This window comes from Coturnix japonica, chromosome Z (genome assembly GCF_001577835.2).
Source record: "Coturnix japonica isolate 7356 chromosome Z, Coturnix japonica 2.1, whole genome shotgun sequence".
NCBI classification, from domain to species: domain Eukaryota; kingdom Metazoa; phylum Chordata; class Aves; order Galliformes; family Phasianidae; genus Coturnix; species Coturnix japonica.
This window is the reverse complement of record NC_029547.1, coordinates 22,807,483-22,834,050: the sequence shown is the minus strand read 5'-3', so window position 1 is coordinate 22,834,050 and position 26,568 is coordinate 22,807,483. Positions and strand designations below refer to the sequence as shown.

General features: G+C 39.5%; 2 protein-coding genes across 6 annotated transcripts in view; one reads left to right on the top strand and one right to left on the bottom strand.

Moving 5' to 3' along the window:
- Nucleotides 1-10,469: 10,469 nt before the first annotated feature.
- On the bottom strand, nucleotides 10,470-11,782 carry LOC116652511 (serine/arginine repetitive matrix protein 1-like). The gene is made up of 2 exons (XM_032441399.1): nucleotides 10,939-11,782; nucleotides 10,470-10,751 (listed from the first exon to the last, which is right to left on the bottom strand). The coding sequence occupies exons 1-2, from the start codon at nucleotides 11,442-11,444 to the stop codon at nucleotides 10,712-10,714; spliced, it is 546 nt and encodes a 181-aa protein (XP_032297290.1). The 5' UTR covers nucleotides 11,445-11,782; the 3' UTR covers nucleotides 10,470-10,711.
- Nucleotides 10,969-26,568, top strand: part of FCHO2 (FCH and mu domain containing endocytic adaptor 2) — a 79,438-nt gene continuing 63,838 nt past the window's right edge. For 4 of the 5 annotated variants that reach the window (XM_015848834.2, XM_015848832.2, XM_015848833.2 and 1 more), the window contains exons 1-2: nucleotides 11,044-11,151; nucleotides 22,159-22,250. In XM_015848834.2, coding sequence (XP_015704320.1) covers nucleotides 11,119-11,151; nucleotides 22,159-22,250 — 125 coding nt within the window. In that variant the 5' untranslated portion in view covers nucleotides 11,044-11,118. Of the gene's footprint in view, nucleotides 11,152-22,158; nucleotides 22,251-26,568 lie in introns of all 5 variants that reach the window. The other variant, XM_015848831.2, reaches the window with a different exon arrangement.

The window sequence follows — 26,568 nt, the reverse complement described above, 5'->3', positions numbered from 1 at the left end:
CATGCGTAATGGCTCATAGTGATCAGAAGTAATTTAAATTAGTGGGAAAGTAGCATGCTTGCATCACATAGAGTGAAATTGGTATACATTTACCTATGTTGCGCCAGTTTTGTGTTGCAGTTTACCAATTCAGTATAGCCCTGCATTTAAAGTTCCTTTTCTAAGATTCTGTGGATTTTATTTTTATTAAGAATATAGATATAAAGTACTGTAGTTAACAATTAGGCCTTGAAATACCTTTTAGGATCTGTTAAGAATAAGATTGATATTGTATTGTGTGTAACCTGCACAATGTGGAAAGCTGATATAGCTGTGCAAAATACTTGCCTCTGTGCTGTCAGTGTGATGTGCTTTCTGCATGGTTATATACTAGTGATTTATCAGAATCTCTGAAAATGAGTTACATGGTAAGACCTGTTAAAGGCTGCATAAATGTTAGTTGGCACGTAAAGACAGTTGTAGAAGTTGATGACATGATTGCTATATTTGTGTTTATTCCCACTCAACATATTATCTTCTATGCTTTCTTTTTGTTCAAAGCATGATCTTAACGAGATGTTTAAGTTAATGGATGTAATAATGCAGGGTATCTACACTGTATCGGCGCATGTTGGTGGCCCTTTGTGATGTAGTTAAATGCACAAGGGTGCAAGTTTAAAGCTACAGAGTGAAAGTTGGTTTGGATCCTCTTCATTTCATTTGTTTAGCTTTTCTGTTGTGTTTTTTTTCTCTACTTACATGTATTCCTGTGAATAAATCCTTGTTAAGTTAACCCTTTACTTTTCCTTCCATGTGTATTTTCTTATGTACTGTGAATGTGAAATTCTAACTGGTACACTTGATCTTGTGTCCATCTGAAAGTGGCAAGTCTTTATTAATTTAGATTGCCTAAAGAGTATCCCATGATGATAAAGGAAAATGGAGAGATTTTTTAACTCTGCTGGTCAGAGGTGAAGCCACACCTTTCCATTTTTCAAGTGCTGCATAATTAATCCGCAAAACAGAATTAAGCCATAACAGCCTTTTTATAGATTTAGTTTCTCACCTTTGCATTGCAGAATGGATACTGGATAACAGGTTTTGTTTCGGTTTCGATTTTTGTTTTTTTGGTGTTTGTTTTTTTTTTACAAAATTGCTCTCCTTTGCATGGTTCTATTCTCTGAGTGCTGAATGATTTAGCTATTGCACTGAAGCTTGGGCTGTGTGAGTGTGAACTTAAAAAATTATGTTTAAAGAGGAAATTTTTTTTAATGCATGATAGCATGAACATTTTACATGCACCTCCACCCCCTCCTCCCCCCCACTTTGTTCTTTTCACGCTTAAAGAATAGTTTGGACATGTACTGTATGAAGTACAGTCAGTGATACTAGCACGTAGTATTTTTTTTTTTGCAAAATTGCATGTGATTAAATTGCTTTCAAATCACTTTGCTTTGGTAGCAAATACTAAATTGCTTCTGAACTAATAACTGAAGTAAATTAGAAGTAGCTTTAGTCACCGAAAACAATTAAAAACCCAATTCTAGGAGAATAATTTAGCAAGATGGGATATTATTTTAGACCCAAGCTTGCTTTAATTTTGAGTGTTTAAGCATTAGGTACGAATTTCAGAGAAATGGCATTAAAAATTTCATAAAATAAAAAAACAACTAAGTAATATATAGCATTACTACTAGAATCTGAGTTTAGTTAAACTTCCTAAATTTCAGAAAGCCCCTTTAACCAAATAAAACCACATCATCTCAGATTCATTTAGAATACCACTTTTGTACATGCATATTTTAATAGGTATTTGTACAGATGTGAGCTGATCTGGCAGAACAGCAAGTAAAGTAATTAAAATAAGGCAGAAATTAACATTACTGGCAAAGTAGTCTTTTGTATCAGACAGTTCTCTCATGGTATGTTTTAAAGCAAATAAACCATATTCCTTATGCATAATATAGTGCAGAAATTCGCAGAAGCCATGTAAGGTATAATGGGAGGTAAGAAAAGTTCCAAATCTGCATTAACAGTTACAATTCCATTATGGCATCATGGGATATATAAAAAGCATCTTAATTCTTGTGGTGTAGTCTTGACAGTTCTTGAATGTTGACTGAATGTTTATACTGGTAGAATTGTGAGTTTGTCTTTGTTACATTCCAGTGTTTTCTGCCTCTTGGCATGCTAAAAGCACGGCTTACTTCATTTGCTCCTTACACACTGAATAAAGTGCTGTTAGTGTGCTAAACTACAGAAATAGCCGCTGCTAAGTAATGGTGTAGATTTTCTACTTGAATATTTTTGTTGTAGAAACCTCAGGAGGTCAGTGTTTACTGTTTTTATATATGCCTTTCTCCTGTTTTGAGTTTCCCTTTTTTGAAGGATTCTGAGAATGAACAAAAGCTGCTGATCAACCTAAGTTGGTAACAGAAAGTATATTTAAAATCCTTATAAATGCATCTTTTTGGCAGTTCTAAATTGATATTAAATTATTATTAAGTGAAGTTGGATTCTAAATTTGTTTCAGTACACGTTCAGGAAACTGCTCTTTTCATTTAGGAAGAAAAGATTATAATAGTTTGTTATTTCAACCAGTGCAAGCAAAAATAATCGATTTTGTAATTTTTTTCCAAAGCTTGATTATTTTCTAAATCGGTGAATATGTATATAGTTAAATTGTAATGAGCTAATTCTTATGCTTTAGTTTATTGCTCGTTAATGCTTGTACTCAGAAGATACACTTCTAGGAGAATGGGTTTAAAATTTATAGTCATAACTTTTTAAAGTTACGAAGTAGCATAAATTTTGTAACTAACAATATTGATACACACTGTGATTTTTTTTTTTTGATGGTTTTGTTTTGTTTTGTTAGGACTTTTATGTTAGCATCAATCTTAATTACTTAAACTGCATATATTGTATAATAGTAAAATGTATATTTTAAAACTTCAAGTGGCTTTCCTCAAGCGAAACTCATTGCTACTTAGGAACACTCAAATACTAGCTTTATCTCAGGTGAATACTCTTGTACCCTTTTTGTTCAGAACACATGCTTATAAAAATGTGTCTTAATTATATCAGTTCATGTATTTCATGGTAGGCAGCTTCTCTGTCTTAAACTTACTCTAAATTAACCTTCTACTGTGGGACAATAATGACTTTTGCTTCACCTATTTTATTCATATTGAATGTATTAACAGATAAAGGTGCAAAAACATTCTTCCCTTGAGGAGAATGCATCCATATTCAAACAACTGAAATATTTCTTAAAAAAAAAATGCTTTAAATGCAACATTGTATTGGAAATCTTTTGTTTCAGATTTTTGTCAAGGAAAGAAGTTGCGACTTAACACTAATTGCTTCAGTACTTTCATGGGGATAATAGATGCATAAAGCTTCTATATAGGGTCTGAAGAGTAACTTTTTATCTCAGATAAAGGTTAAGCTCAGCAGTGAAATGACTGCCGTAAATTAAAAAGTAAGAAAAATAAGAAGTCTTGCAGTTATCTCACATAGATGCTGATGTAATTTGCATACGTATTTGTTATATATTACATAAATATTTCCAGTAACCTCATCTTGAGTAAATGAAGCTTGATCAGTAGCTGTGTATTGCACTCACCTATGCATTCTCCAGATGACTTGCATCCATCAGACTAGTAGGTGTTCTTCTCCAATAGAAGCTGTTTTTTGTCTGTCACTGATGCTTGTTCTTTGCACTTATGGTTGGAGCAAGCCAGTTTTAGATTATTTTATATGGGGAAACTCTGAGGTGAGTACTCTCGTTGCTTGCCTTACGGAGTATATTCTGTTAAAATAATAAGGATGCTTACTCACTTGAATGTATGTATGTGAGGGAAGTTAAAATGGCTCTATAAAATATGTATCCCTTTGTGGTGTTACAGTATACTTTTTAAGTAAGCCAAATCCACATCTCTAAGAATTCAGCACTTATAGTATCGTTTTTTCTATAATCAATTCTATTGTGCTACTTTCACCTTAGGTATCTCTTTACTTACATTAGGTGAGAAACAAAACAGAGAAGGCCTGGGTGATTTTTATGGGGATATTTAAAAATATTAGTATGACTAGGTATATTTGGCTGGTGAAGTCTTTAGTGTAATATCTTTTTTCATGGGAATAGATAGGTAGGTATGTTGTATGCTGTCTGACTTGCTAAACACTTCCAAAATCTTAAATTGGATGCAGTATATGAACAGTTTAAAGTGAAAGATGACTGGATCTTTCTGCTGACAACTTAGGTTGTATGTTTTGCTTGAAAGCTTTAAATCTGATGTTTCTGTATCAGCCACAATGTTGGAATGTTTCCTTCAAACATATCCTGCAACTTCTCAAACTGTACTAAATTGAGTGATCTTTCTTGAAGTCTGCCTCTGTGCTAACAAAACTTCATTTTGAATAGAATATGGTTTAAATTTTTGATAAGCTGCTGAATTTTAAAGAGTTTTTGGGGCCACCAAATATTTTGGATCATGCAGAGAATATATATTGTACTGTAGTAATTTTGTATTTACGTTTGTATGATGTGATATAATAGATGTGAATGTTAATCACTGCTTGACTATGTTAATAAAGTTGTTTAAATATAGATCTTGCATTCCAATTTTTAATGAAAAATGAAAGTGTTTCGTTTTATATTTCCTGGGCCATTAATGGTTGAGATGTGTCAGTTCTGAAACGTGTTCTTCAATTAGGTGGATTTTCACTTTATCCAGTCTTTTCAGTAAGTTTCAGTCAGCTCAGTTTAAATGCTTCATGCTGCCTAGGGACAGATCAGTGCAGACATACGAGGTTTCCCTGCTTGAATTAGTATCTTTTGGGTCATAAGAGTTAGCTGCTTTTCTACTGAGAAATTACATGGGGAATTCACTTTTATTTGAAATACCAGTTGCTCAGGGAGTGGGGGACAGAAACAGGTTTAATGACTCCTTGCTATCAAAAATCTGAATAAAAATTTAAAAAAAAAAAAAAAGGAATTAAAACATAAAATTAATAAAAGTTAATAAAGTATTTCAACCAAACCTTGCAGTGAACTCAGTCTAATTTGTCTAGCTTCTATAGAACCGTGATCATACAAGTAGTTTAAAGATCTGGTCATCTACACCTATAACTTCTTGGTATGGGAGTCTATAAAAAGAAAGTGTAAGACTGTGATTCTTAGTGAGGCAAAATCCATATAAGTTGATTTTAACAACTCATGGCAATATTTCACACTTCACATATTGACAACTTGATTATGCATGGTTAGCACTGCCAGTTTTGATAGTGTAATGATTAAATTCAGTAAACTATGTTGCCTCAACATTAGAAACAAAAATAAACAGCGGAATATGTAGCAATTAATTTCTATTCAAACTCCATTTAACATCTAGGTTTCTGCCTCCAAAGAGAGAATAAAGCAGTGGAATACCTATTAAAAGCAGCGTTAGTGTCCAGTTCATTAGAGAGGTGAATTTCTCCCAACTGTAAGAACTTGATGCACTTATTACTTTATTGAGTGGGTGGGAAAGAGGAGTGTTCCCTTTCAAAGAGCCCCTCTTCTCCTTTTGTTATGGGGTACCTCTGGTAGAACCCTGCTTTGCATGAAGGTACATGCACTAAGTATTCAGCTCTATCAACTCAGAGCCTGATGTTTGGCTGTAGCCTCTAATTTTGAGTCTGGGCTTAATGACTACTTCTTTACAAATACAAGAGATGAGCAGAGTAAGTACTAGCATCTTGAATAGAAGAAATGACTGTTTGCAGTCAGATTGCAACAGTGCAAAGGATTTTCTTTTCAACATCTGTCAAGCTGTTCCTCTTTTTTAAGTGTAAAACAAAGCCTTTCAGTAGGAATATTTCATTCATAAAATATTTTCTCATGTTCACAGAATGGATGTTATCTTTTATCCCAGCATGACTCAGAATGAAGCATGCTGCTTCTTTAAGCTACTAACATGTAAAGCCCATTTCTTCCAGAGTATTTTGCCCTTATTCTACATAAATTGAGCAATATATACTTCCAAAACCTTCCAAAAGATGCTCAGATACTGATGTGTATGTTGGTAGACTTGACACTTTTTTCACATCTCAGTCTACTTTAAGGAAAACAGATGTAATTATGCTGTGTGCTTACTTTAGTATGCATAAGTGATAACATTCAAGGATTCGCTTTGGAATCAACACAGCCTTGAGGGGTTTTTGTTTGCTTTTTGGTTGGTTGGATTTTGTTTTTGCTAGGCTTACATTAGAATTGTGAAAGTGAACATTCTGGTACAAAAATGTATTTCAAATCTTCTTTGACACATTTCATTTCCATAATTGAAATATGAAAGTGCTAAGTTGACAATCTTTTTCACTTTTTCCTTTCCCCCTCTTACAGTCATAAATTTTCACTACTGAACATACCTGGGAAATCAGCCTTCCCCTTTGCTTCCAGCAAACATGTTAACTTGAATGTGTAGCTATTGCACTAATACTGTCATTAAGCTCAATTTACTTAGCTGTTCAATGTTCCCATCTGCTCCCTCAGAACTTACTGCAGATGCCAATTACGTTACTGTACACAACGAGAAGCAATGACATTGAGTTAGCCTTTTTACCTTGAAATGATTGTTAAGGAATGTCCCATATGCTAAACAAACTTAATTCAGAGTTTAGTCAAGATACTTTTTGGAGTTGCATTCACATTGGCTTTTTTAGATGATCCTGTGGCTTTCAGATAATGAAACTGAAGGATTCTCAGCTTCAAAACTCAGAATAAGGCCATAAGATATCTGAAAAGAAAAATGGACTCATTTTTCGTATTTCTGGTCATTTTCATTATGGAATGCGCTTGCTGAGATAAACATTTTGGGTCTGTATCCAAAATAATCCCAGGCCTGAAAATACCTACACCTTATAGTGTCGAAGTTCTTTGGAAGAGCAGATGAACTACCTGACTAAATAAGAATTCAGGTGTTTCTTTGAATCTTTACATACCTTTAACACAGGAAAGCTGTATTGCTTTCTCCAGGACTCTTCCAGAGGGAGAAATAGCCAGTGTTTATTTTACTTATTCCAGTTCTTTTGACTTCTGAAGGCTTTATACATTAAAATTGTTGTATTGAGTGAAAAGCATATAAAAGCTGGAACCTTGGGCCTCAGCTCTCACTTTCTGCAAGCATTCATTCAGCTGTGTTCCTCAGTCTGTGAAATGGTAGTATTTAGAAGGGGTGTGGTGAGATCTGAAGAGGCCAGAAGCGAGTAATTGGCCACTGGTATAACTCACAGCTTTGTCTAATTAAGAGCTGTAGGCATCTCACAGATGCTCTTAAGCAAACACGCCAAAAAAACCCTTCATAATCTTAATTTTAAAAATGACAACAGGATGTTATGCAATGTGTGTGGAGTCAGGAGGCCCTGTAAATTATCATTAATGGGTATCTGCATGTACTTATAAACATTTAGGCTTTTTAATCAGCGGTTTAAGGACACTATGAAGTTCAAGTCTGTTTTCCAGCTGCTCAAGTTGGTACCTTCCATTAGTAGGTGCTAAGATGTCTGTCTATGGATGCTGCACAAAAATCAAGGGTTAAATATTCACATGGCATGACTTCCTCCTAAACACAACCTGTTTACTGCCTATGCTGCCCACTACTGCTGCTCAGATTTTTAGCATGCAGCCCTACTTCAGTACCTGTTCTTGTTTATTTTTACCTCTTTCACAGTATTCTCAATAACTTTTTACTAAACAGCAAAAAAAAAATCAGCCCAGGTTAATATTTTGTCATTCTTTCATTTACTGCGTTTCATGAAACTCATCCCTGAGACTTTACATTTCCTGTTTTGTTAGTACAGTAATAACTATGAGCTATACTTGGTTTAATTTAAAAAAGGCCCAAATTCCACTATGCAGCACTAAGTACACTAATATAATGTGTAATATTAGTAGAGCTTTGGGCTTTCTATCATGGGTTATCTTTTCTATTTCTGTGTATTTCATAATCAGATTGGAAAAGATCTTTGAGTTGAAGGTCACAGCTTGCTTATGTGTAGGTACAGTAGTGTGTTTTGGTATGAAGTGAGGTTACACAGAACTTGCTCCAGGAAGTACTTCAGATTTATTTGCTTTACGTTTAATTCAAATCTTTTAAACGATAAAGTCTTTTTTTCATTTAGGTCATTTTTCATTGGATCACAAGCTGCTTCAAGTTCATTGATTAACATATTTTCCAGGTAAGTGCTTAAAAATATGAATGCAATATCACAGTATCACAGCGTAATAGTTCATCATGTTATTGCCCCACACTGCAGAGAGTGTAGATGGGAAAACTTGGTACGGTGAGTCTGTAGTAATGCATCTCTTCAATATATTATAAATCAATTGGAATTTTTCATTCAGGGCTGAAGACTTTCTGGAGAGATTCAAAATGAAATGTACAGCCTCTGAACTGTAATCCTTCCATCAGACTTAGCTGATTTGATGAAACAAGATTTTGGTAATGCAAGCAGAAGACTAATAAAGGTGGAGTATTGGTACTCAGTGACTCACTCTGAAACAATGCTGTTGGGTTCTTAATTCAAGTAATTGAAATAATGAATGGGATGTGATCAAGCATGGTGACTAAATCAATAGAGGTGCACTTTCAAGTATACAGTGAGTCAGATGATGCAGCCTAATGGAATACATTCCAGGGATGCTGAAAGCAGTACAGCTGAAACTTGCTAGCGAATGGTTCAAGAGAGTACAAAAAGTCATTATTAGGTTTGAAAGAGCCTTTACCAGAAGCTGGAAAAAACAAACTAATATTCAGTTGATTTCTTGTCGTAATAAATGTGATTATCTACAGCTGCGCATGCACAACTCTTCTTAAGTTCAGAAATAATAGAAATTCCACTCTGCCCAGAACTGGAATCTGTGCCATTATCTCACCTGTGATCGCTCATTTCATTGCAGTTTTTGTACTAAAAATAATAATAATAATAATAATAATAACAAAAAACAAAAAACCAAACCCATGCTGCAATATGTCTCCAGCAGTTAGGTCATAAGCAAGTGAATTATTAAGCTACCAGGTAGTGTCTGCAGCCAGGCAGGTACAACTGTGTGGCTAGAATACAGTCCTGCTGATTTTAAAGCCCCACAACATAACTTAATTCTTACCACAGTTAAATGATCCATGAGACTCCTAGCAATTCACTTTCTTCCTCTTTCCTTGTCTGTTGTTCTCTGCTAGGGTGGTAAAAAAGGGGGTATACCCAATAACGGTGTGTGGTTATTCTGGTTGGAATTCATAATTGATTTTCAAATGGTTAAAACATGAAGCAAATTAGCTTAGCTTCCATGGTAGAATGCAATACCTAACTTTTGTTTTTCAGTTATATTCAGACCTGTAGTCTAGATGCATTGTACCTTTGGTATTGTAACTTGAAAGTTCTTCCAGTAAGTCTTAGCTAATATAGTGTGTTGCCCTTCTCTGAACATGCTCCAAGGCCTCCATGTCTTGTAGTGAGGGGCACAAAACTGAACATAGTACTCGAGGTGCGGCCTCACTGAGTGCAGAGGGATGAACACTTCTCTGCTTCTGCTGGCAACACTATTTTTGATACAATTCAGGATGCCATTGGCCCTCTTGGCCACCTGGGCATGCTGCTGACTCGTGTTCTGCCGAGCATCAACCAACACCCCCAGGTGCATTTTTCAGCACAGTCTCCCAGTCGTTCTGCCTCAAGCCTGCAGCATTGCTGGGCTTTGCTATGCCCAGAGTGTGGGACCTGGCACTTGGTCTTGCTGAACTTCATCCCATTGGCCTCAGTCTAGTGATCCATCCCCATCGTGGGCTGCCTTGTAGCCAAGAAATCTGCTTGCCTCTTCATGTTTCTACTGTGAGGCACATGGTTATGGTACTCCAAGTTTATGTAGATGACATAGATGAGAGAGAAAGTGCTTTTTATACTCTGAAGTATAAATGCATTACAGAATCACAGAATCACAGAATGACCCGGGTTGGAAGGGACCTCAAGGATCATGTAGTTCCAACCCCCCTGCCTGGCAGGGCCACCAAACATACACCTTTACTAGATCAGGTTGCCCAGGGCCCCGTCCAACCTGGTCTTGAACACCTCCAAGGACGGGGCATCCACAACCTCCCTGGGCAGCCTGTTCCAGGGCCTAACCACTCTCCTAGTGAAGAACTTCCCCCTAACATCCAACCTAAATCTTCCCTCTTTTAACTTAAAACCATTTCCCCATGTCCTGCTATTGTCAGCCCTTTAGAAGCGTTTACTCCCCTCCTGGGAGTAAGTTCCCTTCAGGTATTGAAAGGCTGCAATGAGGTCACCCCGCAACCTTCTCTTCTCTAGGCTGAACAAACCCAACTCCCTCAGCCTGTCCTCATAGGGGAGGTGCTCCAGCCCCCTGATCATTTTCGTGTCCCTCCTCTGGACCCTTTCCAAAATCTCCATGTCTTTCTGGTACTGAGGGCTCCACACCTGGACACAGTACTCCAGATGGGGCCTCACAAGAGCCGAGTAGAGAGGGACAATCACCTCCCTATCCCTGCATTTATAATATTAATCCAGGAAATTACTTGAATCTTCCATGAGAGCTTGTGCTGGCACGCAGTGGGGATATTTGTTTTATTCTGAAACACTCACATATAGTCACAGCTATCAGAATAGCATTCCTTTCTGTCCACTCCCATTAGGCTATAGGAACAAAGAAACAATTGTACCGGGACAGCAGCTAACCAAGCCAGCATCCTTCTGTAGCAACCACTGTAAACCTAGGGAAGAGATAAGAACTGTAAGCAATATTTTTGCAAAGCTTTTATGTGCTTTCAGTGTCAGCATTAGGTCCTGCAGTCAGCACCCTGCTATGGATCTCTCAGAGAAACACCGCCCTCCACGCCTCACGTTACTCAGCCCGACCCTTACCCAGCACCGCATTCTACACATGCGCACGCTACGCACCGTACCCGTCCCGGGCTCTGACGGCCCATCCGGCCGCGCGTTGGGCGGAGCCGCCGTGTGGAGGGAGGCGGTGCGCCGTGACGGGAAGGGCGGCGCGTGGCGGCGGCGGCTGCTTCCTCCGTCGCGTCTCGGCGGTTGGGGCCGGGCCGGGCGAGCTGGGGCCGGGGCGGCGACGGCGGGATGATGATGGCGTACTTCGTGGAGAGCTTCTGGGTAGGGCAGCGCCGACAAGCGTTACCGCGGCGAAGCGGGTGGGAGAGCACGGCTACGGTGGGAGGCGGGCGGGGTGTGTGCTGCCGCGGCGGGCTGGGCTGCGGGGCTGCCCCGGGGACGGTGGTCGGGCCTGGAGAGCGGGCCGGGCCGAGCCGAGCCGTGCTGTGCTGTACCGAGCCGTGCCGAGCTCCTTCTCGGGGGCTGCCAGGTGGGGCCGTACGGGAGACCCCAGGCGGCGGCCCCGGCTCCAATGTCCGTCCTCGCCGTTGGTTCCGGACAATACGCGCCTTCATCCGCCTGCTGCCTTTGTACCGGCGTGTCCGGAGGGACGGCGGGCAGCGGGCGGCCCTGCGTGTGACGCCGTTTGTCACTTACTCCGTCTGTGTAGTCAGGGCTGTGGGGGCGCTTCCGTGGGGAAAACGCGGAGATAAACGTTAAGGGATGAATTGGGATTGTTGCCGAGCCTTCCTTCGGAGCTCGGTCAACCCGAATCCCTCGTGGAACGGGTCTGAAACATCGCAGCCGCCGTTCTCGTAAGCCCACAACCCGGTGCTGCTGCTGCTCCGCGGTGCGTAGGATTTTACCGTGCGTCTCTGCTGACGGGTGGGGGAAACGTCACAGCAAATATTTGTCGAGACAAAAAAAAAAAAAAAAGAAAAATCTCGTAGATCCATCTGGTTCTGCATAAATAATGGTTATTCTTAGTGTTTGGAGAGTGTTGACTTCACAGAGTGTGCGCTGCGAGGAAATAAAGCAGAGCTGCAGCCTGGCCTCGTGTTTTGTTTGTAGAGTTGTTTAATTCCGACTCTCCAGTTTTGTTTTGGGTGAGGTATTAAAATTCTATGAAAGGATCCACCATGTGCTCCCTCGGTATACGAGCCTGCTAGGTTTTGGTGTGTGAGTTCTGGTGTGGAAGATGAATAGGAAACAAATATGTGGCTTGTTTCCATCTTGGGCAAAAGTAATATTCAAGTTAGTGTAAAAAGTCAGCTTTTCAGATGAAAAGAGAATAAACCACGCATTTATATTCTGTTCTCTCCGCTGAAATAAAGTTTATGCCATGAATTTCAGGTTTTTAATCTTTGAACTGTTTCATTGGCAATGGCTCAGTTGGGCAGTAAGCAGTTGTGTTAAACCAGTGAAGATGGTGCCATTCCCATACATACGTATTTCTGTGTTCTTCGTACCTTTGCAAATGCTGCCAGCAAATTCAAGGCAGGTGACATCTGCTCAAAGTTTCCCCTTGTCTGTCTGCCTTATGAAGCCTCTGTCTATCTTTTTGGAATGGGTTATTGTTCGGAATTGTTACTGCAGTGTTTTGGAAGATCTTTAGCATGATCTGAGTGTGTTTTAACATGGTGAAAAGGTTGGACATGGAAAGGAAGAGATGTTAAATTGCACTGAGTGGACAGTGACAAAATACAACAGAGAAGAATCCATAAATACAAAGAGTTCTACATTGAACTCTGGAAGAACTGTCATCAGGCTTTTGGTTTTTCCTTGGCCTTCTAGGTAATGCCATGTAAACTATTTTACTTTCTTTTTTGCTGGTTTGGTCACCGATGTAGTGGAATATTATGTTTCCTAAAGCACTGATGTGAAGTACATCCAAAGCATTGTAGGATCGTAGATTCAATAAGGGTGGGAAAGACCACTGAGGTTGTCCACCAACTCATCCCTACCATGTCTGTCAGTGCTACATCTGCACAATCCTTGCATGCCCGGGGCAGCCTGTTGGAATGCTTTGCCACTCTGAGGAGAAGTTTATTCTTAATATCCAACCTGAACCTCACCTGGCTCAACTTGAGGCCATTTCCTCTAGTGCTATTGCTAGTTGCACAGGAGAACATTCCAACCCCCACATCACCACAACCCATCGGCTTAGACAGCAATAAGATCTCCTGTCAGCCGCCTCCAGACTGAACAATCCTGGTTCCCTCAGCTGTTCCTCATAACACTTGTGCTCCAAACCCCTCACCAGCTTCATTGCCCTTCACTGGTCACACTCCAGGGCCTGAACATGTTCTTGTAGTGAGGGGCCCAAAACTGAACACGGTGCTTGAGTTGTGTCCTCACCAGAACTGAGTATGGAGGGAAATTCTTAATTATATAATGCACGCGTTGTCAGCAGTTCACAGATGAAATGGTACAATAAGAAATGGAGATCTGGGTCTTGTGCTTTGGAAAGCTCTCTCTGTTTCTTTAAGTTTTTGATAGATATAGACAAAGGAAACCTGAAGTGATTTATTTGAAAAACTGGAGTGCTGTGTGAATGTGTATGTTTCTTGCACAGTGTTTAGCTGCTGTCTTATAAGAATTCGCTACAAATGTGCTCATTTAAACTAAAAACAAAAAACAAAACAATATATTTACTGTAAAGGAAGGTTATCATTGGACTTCCATGCTTCTCTGCCCACAGCACAAGGTTGGAACAAGATGATACTCCAAGGTCCCTTCCAACCCAAGCCTTTCTAGGACTTGCATGTGTGCACTACTTTTAAAAGCAGATGAGTAGATGTAATTTTATTTTTAGCAGAAAACATGAGGAAAATGTGTTTTCTCTGTGGTGTTTTTGGGCCTGTCGCTTGCTGGCTGCAGGTGACTGCTGGTCATTGGGAGGTGATTTTGGTCATTGAGAGGGACTTGATGATCTTCAAGGCCTTTTCCAACCTGGGTAATTCTATGATTCTGTGGTTGTCAGGATGTGGGGCTCAGAGGCCTGTACTGTTGCTGTAAGGGCTGTGTGTGCAGAGTGCTGCACACTGCGTTTTTCAGGTCAGTTTGGTTCAGTTTGAGGGATTGGGAAGGCTAATTTGTTTGTGGTATCAGAAATTATAAATGAGTAGTACGGGCTATAAATGGCTTCAATTCTTATGACTGAGTTTCAGGCATTCAAGTCACATGGCCAAACATTCCCAGCTCCTAATTAGGATGTTGTCATAAAACGTTGGGTGCTTGCTGCTGAGTATGTGCTGTATCAAAACAGTGCTGTAACATGGAGGGAATCCTGCAATATTTCCATTATGAATAACTAGGTTTTGTCACTTTGAATACCCTTAAATGCTGGTATCAGAGAACAAAAGGCATTTGTTAGAACTGAACTGCTGTTTTCTTAGCACGATGTAGGAAGTGAAGCACGAGCTTCAACGTAAGTTTGATTTTAAGTCACCTGATGCAGACTGTACTCTTACTAATGGTGAGACTATTAAACCATTTCAGGTTAACCAAAATAAGCCATATCTAAGCCAGTCATACATATCCACTAATTGCTTTAAATTGATTAAACTTTTAGAAGCTTTATGTGCAGCTGAAGCTGGTCTCCATGTAATGCTGTGCATGTTCAATTTTCAGGAAGCTTTGTGGCACAAAAATACATGTTAAAATTGGCTTTGACATTCTCCTTATGGTACTTTTTTCAATTGCCTGTGTTACCCACAGCTTCTGAGAGTGAATGTGAGGGGGAAATTTCCTTTTTTTTTTTTTTTTTTTTTTTTTTTTTTTAATTTTTTTTTCTCTTTTTCTCAGGATTCTTGCAGTGTGTGAGGGCTGGCTGCATGCAGGATTAGTGATCTCAGCTTTGTGAAGGGTGTTGCTCTAATAAAAGTAGGATGTATTTTCTTGTGCACCTACAGGCTGTGATTGATACCGAGACTTGTCGAGCTTCCATCCACAGTCCCATTCACATGTTTGTGCTTGGCTTGCAGTTGGATGCTCAGTTTTCGGGAGCGTGGCTGTGCGGTATTGGTGCAGTCTCCTCCCTCTCTGTATATTTAGCATGAGTTGGCAGTTCTCTGTTTTTTTGTCCTGGAAGTATTTTTAATTACCCCTGTCATATGCTGAGAGCTTTCCTGGAGCTGGTTTTCATGTGATTTACTGAAACTAGAAGAATGGAATTGCAATTGCCAGGTCGCTTTGGTGTTCAAACTTCTCAGAACGTTTCCTGCTGAGGAACATAGGCCACCTGTATCAACACTAGGTGACCAGCTTTGGGTGTTTCAATGCGCTTGATTCTGTGTAGCTCTGTCAGACACTCAGTAGCTAGCTGTCAGAAGTGTAACACCATCACCGTAGTCACAGGAATATTTTTGTGTATACTAAGTATTTGCCTGAATGGAATGTGTGAAACATGTTAATTATTTGAAGCTGCACCCGGGTAACTGCTAAAAGAAAAAGTATCAGAGCATCTAAACTTAGTTTAAATTTACGTGGAGTTGGGTTGCTTTATTGTGTTGCTCTGTTTCTTTAGAGTTCCACACTTTCATTAGTGAATGAAGTCAACAGTATAAATGGACAAGCCATAACAAATAGTGTATATCTAAGCTGATGGACAAAGAGCAGGGCTTTTTGTTGTTAGTATTTGGAATTTTCAAATTAGGATTAGAGCAATGAACAGTCTCTGTTTATTTTTTATTATTATTATTTTTTGCAATAAAATATGCAAATTAATTGCTAAATGGAGCACTTTGTAAGTTGTTTGAGTCATATCCAGTAGGCAAGACTTGTGAAAGTTGTGTGTAGTTTCAGCAAATATGAAGGCTGCTCCAAAAGTAATGCAGCCTATTTCATTATCCTGTCCCACACCATCAGAGGTAGGTGGGTGTTGGTGGTTTGTTGTTAGAGGTGGAACCTTCCTGCAGTATCCCATTCCATGTTGTTGCTGTGTGACAGCTGGCAGCAGAGGGGCACTCTGACAGAACGGCATCTGACATGGAAATGTGTATGAAGCAAAGGTGTGTCACTGAATTCCTGCACGCAGGAAAAAATGGCACCCACTGACATTCATTGGTGTTTGCTGAATGTTTATGGAGAACAAACAGTGGATGTGAGCAAAGGGAGGTGTGGGTGGTGTGTTACAGCTGCAGCAACATGAAAGACAAGTCATGTTCCACATGGCCGCGCACAGCTGTCACATCACAACATGAAGAGCGTCTCAATCAGCACACCTGCATGAATCAGCATATTGTGGCCAGGGCACTGTGCACAGAGCTGACTGTTGTCTCCAGTGTGTTGGAAATGATGGTGTTAAAGTTGTCATCTCACAGAGTTTGTACCAGGTGTGTCCTATGAATGCTCATGCAGGAACTCCATATGCTACTTTGTCAGGACCTATTGAACCAGTATAAGGCTGATGGTGATTTTTCCTGGATTTTATCATTACTGGTGATGAGATGTGATGTCATTGCCATGAGCCAGAGTCAAAATGATAGTCCATGTTGTGGCAACATGTGAATTCCCCATCCAAGAAAAAGATTGGGCTACAGTCCTCATTGGGAAAGGTGATGTGCACTGTCTTTGGGATAGGGAAGACCTGGTCCTTCTGGGTATCTTGAAACCCAGGTAAACCTCTGGCTCTGGCCACTGCATTACATCTCTGACGAAGCTGAAGGCTTGAATGTCCAGAGTCAGGCCAGAGAAGACATCTTTCTCTTGCAGCATGATAATGCCAGGCCCCATGTCAGTTTGAAGACTGAGGAGCATATTGCCAGTCTTGGCTGGACTGTCCTGCCACACCCACCATATAGTTTGGGTTTGGCTGCTTTGATCTTCCATCTGTTCGGGTCGATGAAATGCAGCATTCTCCTGGCAGTGGTGCCATTATAGCAGCAGTGAAGCAGTGGGTTTCTTCTGGTGCAGATGTTTATGAGGATGTTGGGCTGGCTGTTGTTCACTGCTGGTGAAAATGCATATCTAAAGGTGGTGAATATGTTGAAAAATAGTTTTGTGGCTGAGAATTTTTCTATCAAATAGTGTCACATGCTCTTAGTATCTGTTGTAGTTTCCATGGGAATAAATAGGAGGCATTACTTTCAAAGCAGCCTTCATACTTTATTGAGAACTGATCTTTACCCTGCAACCAAACTTCAGAGTGTCTGCAGTCACTCTTTGGCCTAACACTATGGCTCTGATAATTTGATACAAAGTTTTTCTTCCAATAAGACTTACAAGCCCCTGTGATTTATCTGCATGAGGGGTCTTCCAGGCAAAATATTATGTTCAGGAGTGTGATTTTTTCGGTATTCCTGTCTGACAGAATAATATGGGCATGCTTCTAAGTGTAAAAGTACCTGCAGAGCAGCTTCTCTAGAAGTGACCTAATCAAGAGGCAGAGGATACAGATTTTCCTACTTTCACCCTCGAAGTTGAATCAGAGGAATCTATTTCCCATATTCTTTTCATGCTTGTCTGTTTTTTTTTCCTGTTTAGCTTTTATTCATTGTATGTCAGTGAGCTGATTATGATTTGAATCACTTACAGATGAAAGTGTAGTTTTGTTTTTGTTCCATTCCTTCAGCGTGCTGTGGTAATGTGATCACATTTATAACTGTGGATGGGGTTGAAGGATGTTTGTGCATACTCAGTATAATATACCACTACTAATACATGTTGTAAAAGCATAGGTTGAAATGGTTAATTCTCTTGCTGGGCTTAGTCAGAAAAAGTTAAACTTTGTCCATTCTTGTCTTATCAAGTTTTTAAAGCTTGATCTAAATAAAAAAGTACTGTGTGTTCCTTTTATTGTCCTGCCTATTCAGTATTGCTGTGAAGGCAGCATTTACAGCCATCCTCTTCTTACTTCTCACACTAGCTTAACCAGTAGTAAATATCTAACTAATTGTGAAAACTTACGGCATTGATAATTGGGAAACATCTGTCTACACTAGGTAAAAAGAGGGTGTTATGGTAAAGTGTGTTAGCTTTTTACATTGATACAGTTACACACATTAACATTGAACAATTTTAGCCCGAAGAGGACAAAGCATGCACTTAGGCAATGTGATTTGAAACATGGGAATTAAATACAGCTGCAGATGGCTCAGAAATTTCTGGCTACTTCATGAAAAGATGAGTTTTAAATTTAGGATTACCCTTATGTGCAGTGAATCATTTATTCTTCAGGTGTTTTTTTCTAAGTCTATTAAGCAGCCTAGTAAGAGTTCCTGTAATGTGTTTCCTGTTATGTACAACTCCTGGAAATGCTGAATTCTGACTTCACAATTGCTGACAGCGTTACTTTCATTTCCATGAGAAAACTGTTGCAGATAGTGCTCTGTGGAGGGAAATGGAACGGTTGTCTGACCTGGGGTTGTGTGGCCGCAGTTCACTTTGTATATAGTTGCTCAGCTGTGGACTCCTCGTTATGGGCTTAAGCAAAGAGTTTTCTTGTATTTGAAGTCTTGCTTTCTCTTACAGCTTACTGTGAAAAAACAGCTGTGCTTTATCTAAGATAGCTCTCTTATGGCAGCATAAAATGAGAGACCAACAGGAACACCAGCTTCAGAGCAGAGAGTTCTGTTAGCTTGGAGGTGAAAGGAGAAAACTACTAGTAAACGTCAGAGTAATTAAATGGGGTCTATATGGATAGAGGACCACTTCAATTTCACATTCTCCTATGCAGTTTTACCGTTGTCTTCTGTTGAGAAGCAATGCGGTCATTCTCAACAGGTTTTACTCCCAAAATGAAATTCAGGATAGTTTTCAAACTGTTCTGGAACTCTTGCACGTGGTCTGATATATTACATATGATAAAAGTCTCCTCTTTTTTTGACGTCCAGCTCATAGAGGAACCTGCCTCTGACTTGACAGGCAGTCTGTCATAGCAGTGGGTGAGTGGTCATTGCTTCTGAGCAGGAGACCCGATTCTTTCTGCTGTCTGTTGTATTTATTTGTTTTCAAGACAGTTCATGCTGGGCTTCTAGTGACCCTAGCTATTACTTTTGGCATCAGGAAGGAGCGGGTGGAAACATTTAATGAAGAAGAACTGTCTATAAATACAGTTTTATGCAACATCTGTGCGTGGTGGTGAGGAAAAGCAAGCAAAGCGGAAACACTGGTGATGGCATGTATATGTGTGTGTGTATGTAAGCGTGTAGAGCACACATACTTATATTTTTATTAACTGAGATACATTTGTTTCCCGTTAGCAGCAGTGTGCACCTCCGTTCTAAACACAGAACTTTTGCTCTGATGCTCAGTACATGAATGTTTGGGCTCCTGTTATTAAAAAGAGCCTCTAAATGAAGCGGGTGTGGGTAGGTCTTACAGCTTTCCTAAATAGGACAGTGTCTTCTGTCTTCACTGAGATAGCATTCTTTATTTCACATAGGTAAGAATGTGTCTGCAGATACAGTTAGAAGATATTATAATTAGAGAATTGTCCTCAGGTTAACTTTCGGAAGTCTTGATTATATCACTTGTAATTAATCCAGCAGTTTCAAAGTCTAGGTGTTTGTGCTTATAGGTGGAGCCTGATATTGTAAGACTTGCTGCACTTGGATTTGCAAGTGAAAATATCTCTTTGCTGTGTCTGACTTAAACCAAGTCTAGGAGCCTGCTTTGGACTTGCTGCTTCTTTTAAACCATAGTAAATTTTTCATATACACTCTTAGCCTCTGATAACTATTTATAATGCATAAAGGATGTGACTTTTATTTAATTAAAGAAACTATTGCCGTTTTCTGTTGTGCTGTCAACTATTCAGCATGAGAGTAGGAACAGAACTAGGACTGATTAGAAAACTTTATTTAAGTGGAAAAACTGGTTTTCTTGCATTCACAGTTTAAAATTTATTTACACTTAAGGAGCAAGTTCTTGATGGGAATTGGTTGTTCTGGATCATGCAATTCTGCAAAGGTTGCAGGGTTTTATTTCTGATAGATTGTCAGCACTTGGGAAAGCTGCAGCCAAAGGTAGGGTCATGGCTGTGCTACCCTTCCTGTGTTTCTAAACTGGCAGGAAATTTATGGAGCTGCGGTATAGGAGATATTAAAAACATTGTGAACAGCCATACTTAAATGTTAAGCAGCAGGCTATACAGCACACTTTGTTCAGTGGGTTGGCTCAGGTAGGAGGAAAGCATTAAAACCAAGGAAAGAGAAAGCACGCCATCAAGGACAAATTCATGCATGATGTCTTCTGGAAAATGTGCCTAATGCTTACTCATAAATATTTACCTCCACTTTTAGCATCATAACTATTAAATTAGAGTTTTATTTTGTATTCTGATTGGAAATATTGGCAAGATCTTAACTATAGACTTTTTCTGGTATTATTATGATGTGGTGGCATTTGTTGGGGTTTATGTTTTGTAAATGCTCCAACTTAATAAGGTACATATTATTGTACCGGTAATCAGAATTACTCTGAGCTTCAAGATGCGAGAAACAGGTAATTAGATAAGAGTGAAACTCTTTACTTCTTGCATGTGCGGATATCTGGCTTCCTCAAAGCTAATCTGCTAGTTTTTAGTTCGTAGTTGCATTTCACAAGCACAAAGTATTTAAAAACCTGTTTGTGTAGTATCTTATCATTAGTTACTCCAAACAGTTTAATAAATTGCTGTGATTAGACTCATACTTGAAATAGTTATTGCACTTTTCCAAAAATGTGACATTTCCTACTAGTTGGTGTTCCTGTCATTTTATTTTTCTAACTTAAAAAGACACTCTGTACATTGCCCTTTTAAAGTTGGCTGTATTTTTGGAGCACTCTCTTCAGCTTGCACTTTTCAGAGTCTTCTCTGTAATTACGTTAGTACTAGGCTGATCTGCATTTTGATGAACATTTTTAGGTTGCAGCTTACTGAAGCTTTAGGAACAGTCATTTTATACGTGTTTATTCTTGCTGCTTCCTTGGCTTTTGCTTGTTTCCCCCAGTGCTTGGAGGACGTAAGCAAAGAATTCCAACTAGTAATCTGAATGAAATTGCCTTTCAGTCATTTGTTATTTGTAAATCTGTGTAAATGTTTGCTGTCCCTTACGAGAACCTGCGGTGTTAATGATAAGACCAATGTCTGATCCGGTGCCATTAAGGCTGCTCGGACGTGGGCCTGCTGCTGCAAGGCTCCTCCGTCTGCCTGTGGCTGCTGCCACTTGCTCAGGCTTCCAGCTCTCCACTGCTGCCTCCTCACTCCCACCTCTTCTGCTGGACAGTGCTGCGGATCACATCTTCATCATAACCTACATCATCAACCTTTATTTTTATTTGCCAGCTTTATTTTTCAGCTGCATAACTTCCCTGATCAAGTGTGCCTTAAGGCCGTATGAACAAATTTTGTTTCTGAACAAAAAGTACAGAAAAGATTGGAGAGATTTATGACCAGATCATGGGTTCCTCTTGCTGGAAATGTAGAGCTGCTGTTGAGAAAAATCCAGGATTTTATTTCAGTCCCTCTTTCCTTTCTACTCTAAATATGCAAGCAGCATTCCCAAGGGCATACTACTGTGTTTTTAGCAGCAGTGATACAGATCTGAGGCATCTGGGAGGGAGGAGGGGAATGGATAGTTGACAGGAAAAGTCTTATAGTTGCTGTGCTATTTTACTGTGCCTTGCCTCGCCTTCCTTTTAGTTCCTATTGTTGCTTTCTCCTGCTCAGGGGAAGTTCACTGTAGTGCCAAAGGCGATAAGCTGGCTCAGTTTATTAGTTAGTGTTTAGGGCAGTGTCTCAGTTTTAACAGTGAGATATGTCTCATTGAGTGGAAAATAATTTAACTTTCTAAACTAAACTTAAGACAAAGAGGAGATACCCCTAAAGTTGAAGATATTTGTTATTTTTACTCATTTTTACAAAACAAACAAAAAGCTATGACGTATGAAGATTTAAATAGGTGGAATGTCCTGTGATCCCAATGTTTGAATTCTAGTTCTTGGGAAATAATAAATATATGGGAGAATGAAGAGTGTGCACAGCATTAAGTATGTGATAAGATGGAAGTCAAAAGATTACAAGACCTCTAGAAATTGGGAAATGGCTTTGAATATACCCAGAAATATGGGATAAAAGAGTTGTCATTAGAAAGGTGGTAGTGGTTGCTGATGTTAACTTAGTTCACTTTACATGTAAAGGATTGAAAAGAGCTAACAACCACTGATAAGAAGCTGAACTGTTAGAAATCATTTTTTTCATAAAACATGCTTCATTATTAAAATGCACAGGTTCTATACTTACATTCTGTGACTGCTTTAGCATTTTGTGATTCATGATTGTGCTTTCTTTTTATTAATCTTCAGGGGGAAAGGAACAATGGCTTTGATGTTCTCTATCATAACATGAAGCACGGACATTTGTCAACAAAAGAATTAGCAGACTTTATTAGAGAAAGGTAGGTATTCGTCCTTGAAGATTCTGGGTCTTTACTGTGTGGTTTGTGGCTTTCAATTCAGCTTGTCATTACATGTTGTTTTTTGACTGTGGATTTTAGAATGGAAATCTTGCTATTGCCAGCATGATCCTAAAAAATTGTCCTTTCAGGATTAAGGTAGTAATAAAATTAAAATTAATTTTCTTCTTTTTTATTTTTATTTTATTTTATTTCATTTTCTGATGTGGAGGTGTGATATGTTGGGATAAGAAAATACATGCAGAAAATAAGACATATTCTTCATTATGGGACAGAAGGGAGCGAAATCTGCCTGTGTGACAGCTTCCTAAACAGATGACCTAGTGCTGTTTTCAGTCCTATTTTATAAAGAAGGATAGCTACTGCTACTTAAGATACAAAAATTTCCATTCTGGATGAAATTAATCTGTCTGGTTCCGAGTGTTGTCTTATTCAGATACTGACACCAGATGACACATGGAAAAATCTTGTAAGAGAACCTCTTTTAGTAAAGGTTTCTTGCAGTAAGAACTGTCCAGAATACAGCCTTTGTTTTCTGGAATTTGTCATCAAAGTTCCAGTTTCTGCCTGAAGTGACTGCAACAAAATGTCACCACTATGCATCTGGCAGGTACTTAGAGACACTGATATTTGCATAGTTTCACAGTGACATGTAGTGGAGAAAATGACAAAAATCCTTCTGCTAAGTAGAAACAAGTGAACTTCAGAGGCCCTTTGTGATGAACAAGTTCCTGTCCAAAGCTGTACACAAACCAAGGGATTTTGTGTTTTGAGAACTTCTTCATCCAGAAAATATGTGATAAAGCCAGGGTTGTGGTACAGCTTTGCTTTAGAGAGATGTCAAACTCTGTTAATCATAGAATCCTCATAGAATGGTCTGGGTTGGAAGGTCAGCTAGTTCCAGCCCCCCTGCTATAGACAGGGACACCTCCCTGTAGACCAGGCTGCTCAAAGCCCCATTCAACCTGGCCTTGAATGCTTCCAGAGAGGGAGTACTCACAGCCTCACCAGGCAGCCTGTTCCAGTGTCTCACCAAACTCACAGTAAAATATTTCTTTTTGATACCTGGTCTATACCTACCCTTTTTCATTTTAAAGCCATTTTCCCTTGTTCTATTATGGCATGCCCTTATGAAAAGTCCCTCCCTAGCTTTCCTGTGGGCCCCTTTCAGGTACTGGAAGGCTGATAGGAGGTCCCCCAGAGCTTTGTCTTCTCCAGGCCGAAGAACCCTGATGCTCTCAGTCTCTCCTTGTAGGGGAGGTGCTCCAGCCTTCAGATCATCTTTGTGGCCCTCCTCTGGTCACACTCCAACAGCTCCATGTTCTTTTTGTGTTGGGGGCCCCACAGCTGGACGCAGTACTCCAGGTTGGATCTCATGAGAGCATAGTAGAGGGACAGAATCACCTCCCTCCCCACCTGCTGGTCACACTTCTCTTGATGCAACCCAGGATACAACTAGGCAGCAGGACTTCTGGGCAGCAGGAGCACATAGCTGGCTTATGTTAAATCTTTCATCAACCAACACCCCCAAATACTTCTCCTTGGGTCTGCTCTCCATCCATTCTCCACCCAAATTGGATTTGTGCTTGGGAGTGCACCAACCTGGGTGCTTGCACTTGATGTTGTTGAACTAAATGAGGTTGGCGTGGACCCACCTCTCAAGCCTGTACAGGTCCCTCTGGATGTCATCCCTTCACTCTAGTGTGACAGCTGCATCACTCAGCTTGATGTCATCTGTAGACTTGCTGAGGGTGCATTCAGTGTCACCTATAAGATGTTAAATAGTACCGGTGCCAGTACTGGTCCCTGAGGAACACCACTCATCACCGGTCTTCACTTGGACCTTGAACCATTGACCACAGCTGTCTGAGTCTGACTATCCAACCAATTCCTCATCCAGCAAGTGGTCTATTCTTTGAATCCATTCAATTTAGCTACCAGGAAGTCATGCCAGACTCTGTCAAATGCTTTGTACAAGTCCAGGTAGGTGATGTCAGTTGCTCTTCCATTATTTGCTGATGCTTAGTATTAAATGTCTAGGGCTCATGAAACTGAAATTTCTGACATCTTCACTCTACGTACATTGAATGTTTTTCCTATGAATTTACTAAAAAAATATTTTTTCTTACAAAACTTCCCACCTTGCTTATATTCTGTGTCTTTTGTTTGTTGCAAAGTAATGAAGGGATTTTGCACAGAATTATCTATTCCCCCCCCTTCCTCTGCAGAATATAGAATGTTACTTCACCCTTTTCTTCTAAAAATATGAAGACAGATGAGCAAGAATCATTAGGTGCCTCCTACATGTAGTGTTTTTATGCCTTGCTTGTACCTGTTTTTCTGGGCTTTTCCCTGTGAAAACTGAACTTAGATGTTTGTGCTCTGTCCCTTTGAACATATTAGCCAGTTTTATTCAAGTGTGGAAAGACAGGAGTATGACAACTGAAAATTCGTGGGTAATTCACAGACTGTGTATTACTGGTGATACTTACAAAACTTAAGTACTTAGCTACTGTAAATATGTTTGAAGTGTGTTCATTTCAAAGACTGTGTATGTTACTGCATCTGCTGTTAAAACCCTGTACATTCCTATGAACAAAATATTTGTACTCTGTCTGGGTCCCAGATCTGGTGAGACACATTGGGAGCTACTAAGACCTGTGTGGCCCTTGGGCCTCATCCATGTGTGCACTTCGTTTGTCATTACAAATGCAATTCTAGGCTTGCTAGGGTTAGATAATTTTTCTAGGCTGTGTTTAGTTTATCTTTACTAATTCATTTTTCAACACTGTTGTTTCATGGTTTCATTTTTCCTTTTGAGTATTTATTAATGGTAAAGTCATTAAAGATCTGAGGGTCAGCTGGATCTTCAGACAATTCTTTACTGCCTTCTGACCAATATTCTGAAAATGCAAATAGGAAAGACTTATGTAATTAATAGCTACTGCTTTTGAGGAGGTTCAGAAGTATGTCTGACAGTGAACTGTGTGGCAGGCAATCTGCTCGCTGCTGCTAAATCTTAGATGGTACAGGGTATCTATGTTTCTGCTGAAAAATAAATAGATTTGTTCTATTCTTGTTAAAGTGCATAAACATTTTGCTTTTAAAGAAGTGATCGTGTTGGCACACAGTTTTATGTAAAAATACAGACTTTACATACAGGGAAGATTTGGTAGGTCAGTTATCAGTTGTGTTTGTGTGTCTTTAACATCTAAGATGTTTACATGTAAATGTGCTCAACTAAGAACTGAATAGGTACTGTGTTGGTTTTTCTTCAGAAGTCTTTCAGTCGTTTTTCTGCACCAGCTGTCTGTAAATCTAAAAAGAAACTCTTTAATTGGAAGAAATTGGCAATTCCCATTGCAGTTCAAATGTTTTGCATATCCCAAGCAAAGACAGATCTTTAAGCAAGTGCAAACTAATTTAAACAGGCCTTCACAGAATGTTACTAGTACATCAGAGAGCTCTAGAAAGTCAGTGGGTACAACAACTGAAGATAAATGTGCCCAGTTAGTCAGCAGCATCTTTTGGTTGTTAGTGTTTGTTCTTTGTAGATAACACGTAGCAGGTTTCATAACTCCCAGCTTGTGAACGTTGTTTGCTGAAGTATTCTGTAAATTGTTCTAAAGAAAAAAAAGAAGAAAAAAAAAAGCACTGAGCTATTGTTGATAATTTATCACAACACGTTGCTTATTGTGGCAATTAAAAAGCATCTGTGCCTCGTTCGTGCCTGTGTCACTGCTTGTTACAGTGAGTGAAATTTACCAACTTTTTCAGATCCTCAAGAATACTTACATCTACTCAAGGAGGAAAAGTTTTGTTTCACATGATGGATAAATATGTAGTTATTTCTAAGTGAGACTTAAGCTGTACTTGAGTTGCATTTTGCAGCTTCAGGGTTGTTGCCTAACCATTCAGCTTGTCATGTTAAAGTTCAGTAGATGTAAATGTGTCCTTCAAAGTTTCAGGTGACTATTACTACTTTGTTTCATATGTTCATAATCATTGAATATGAATTTCAGTTGGAAAATTTAGACAGTGTGTATGTTAACTTTAGTTAATAGGATGGTGAGGAAAGCTGATGGGAGAAAGATTTCAAAAACATATAACTGCTGTTGTATATTGTGTGACTACACTGCATGGCAAGTGCGCCAGTAAAGGAGGAAATTAATGGTGACTCCTGGATTCTGAATCTCCAAAAGACAAGTAAAAATATGGTTACCAGTGCAGGAAAACTGTAATGAAACTTTTTGTAGGGAAGAGGTTGACCTGAGGAAATCAGGATATATTGAGAGATCCT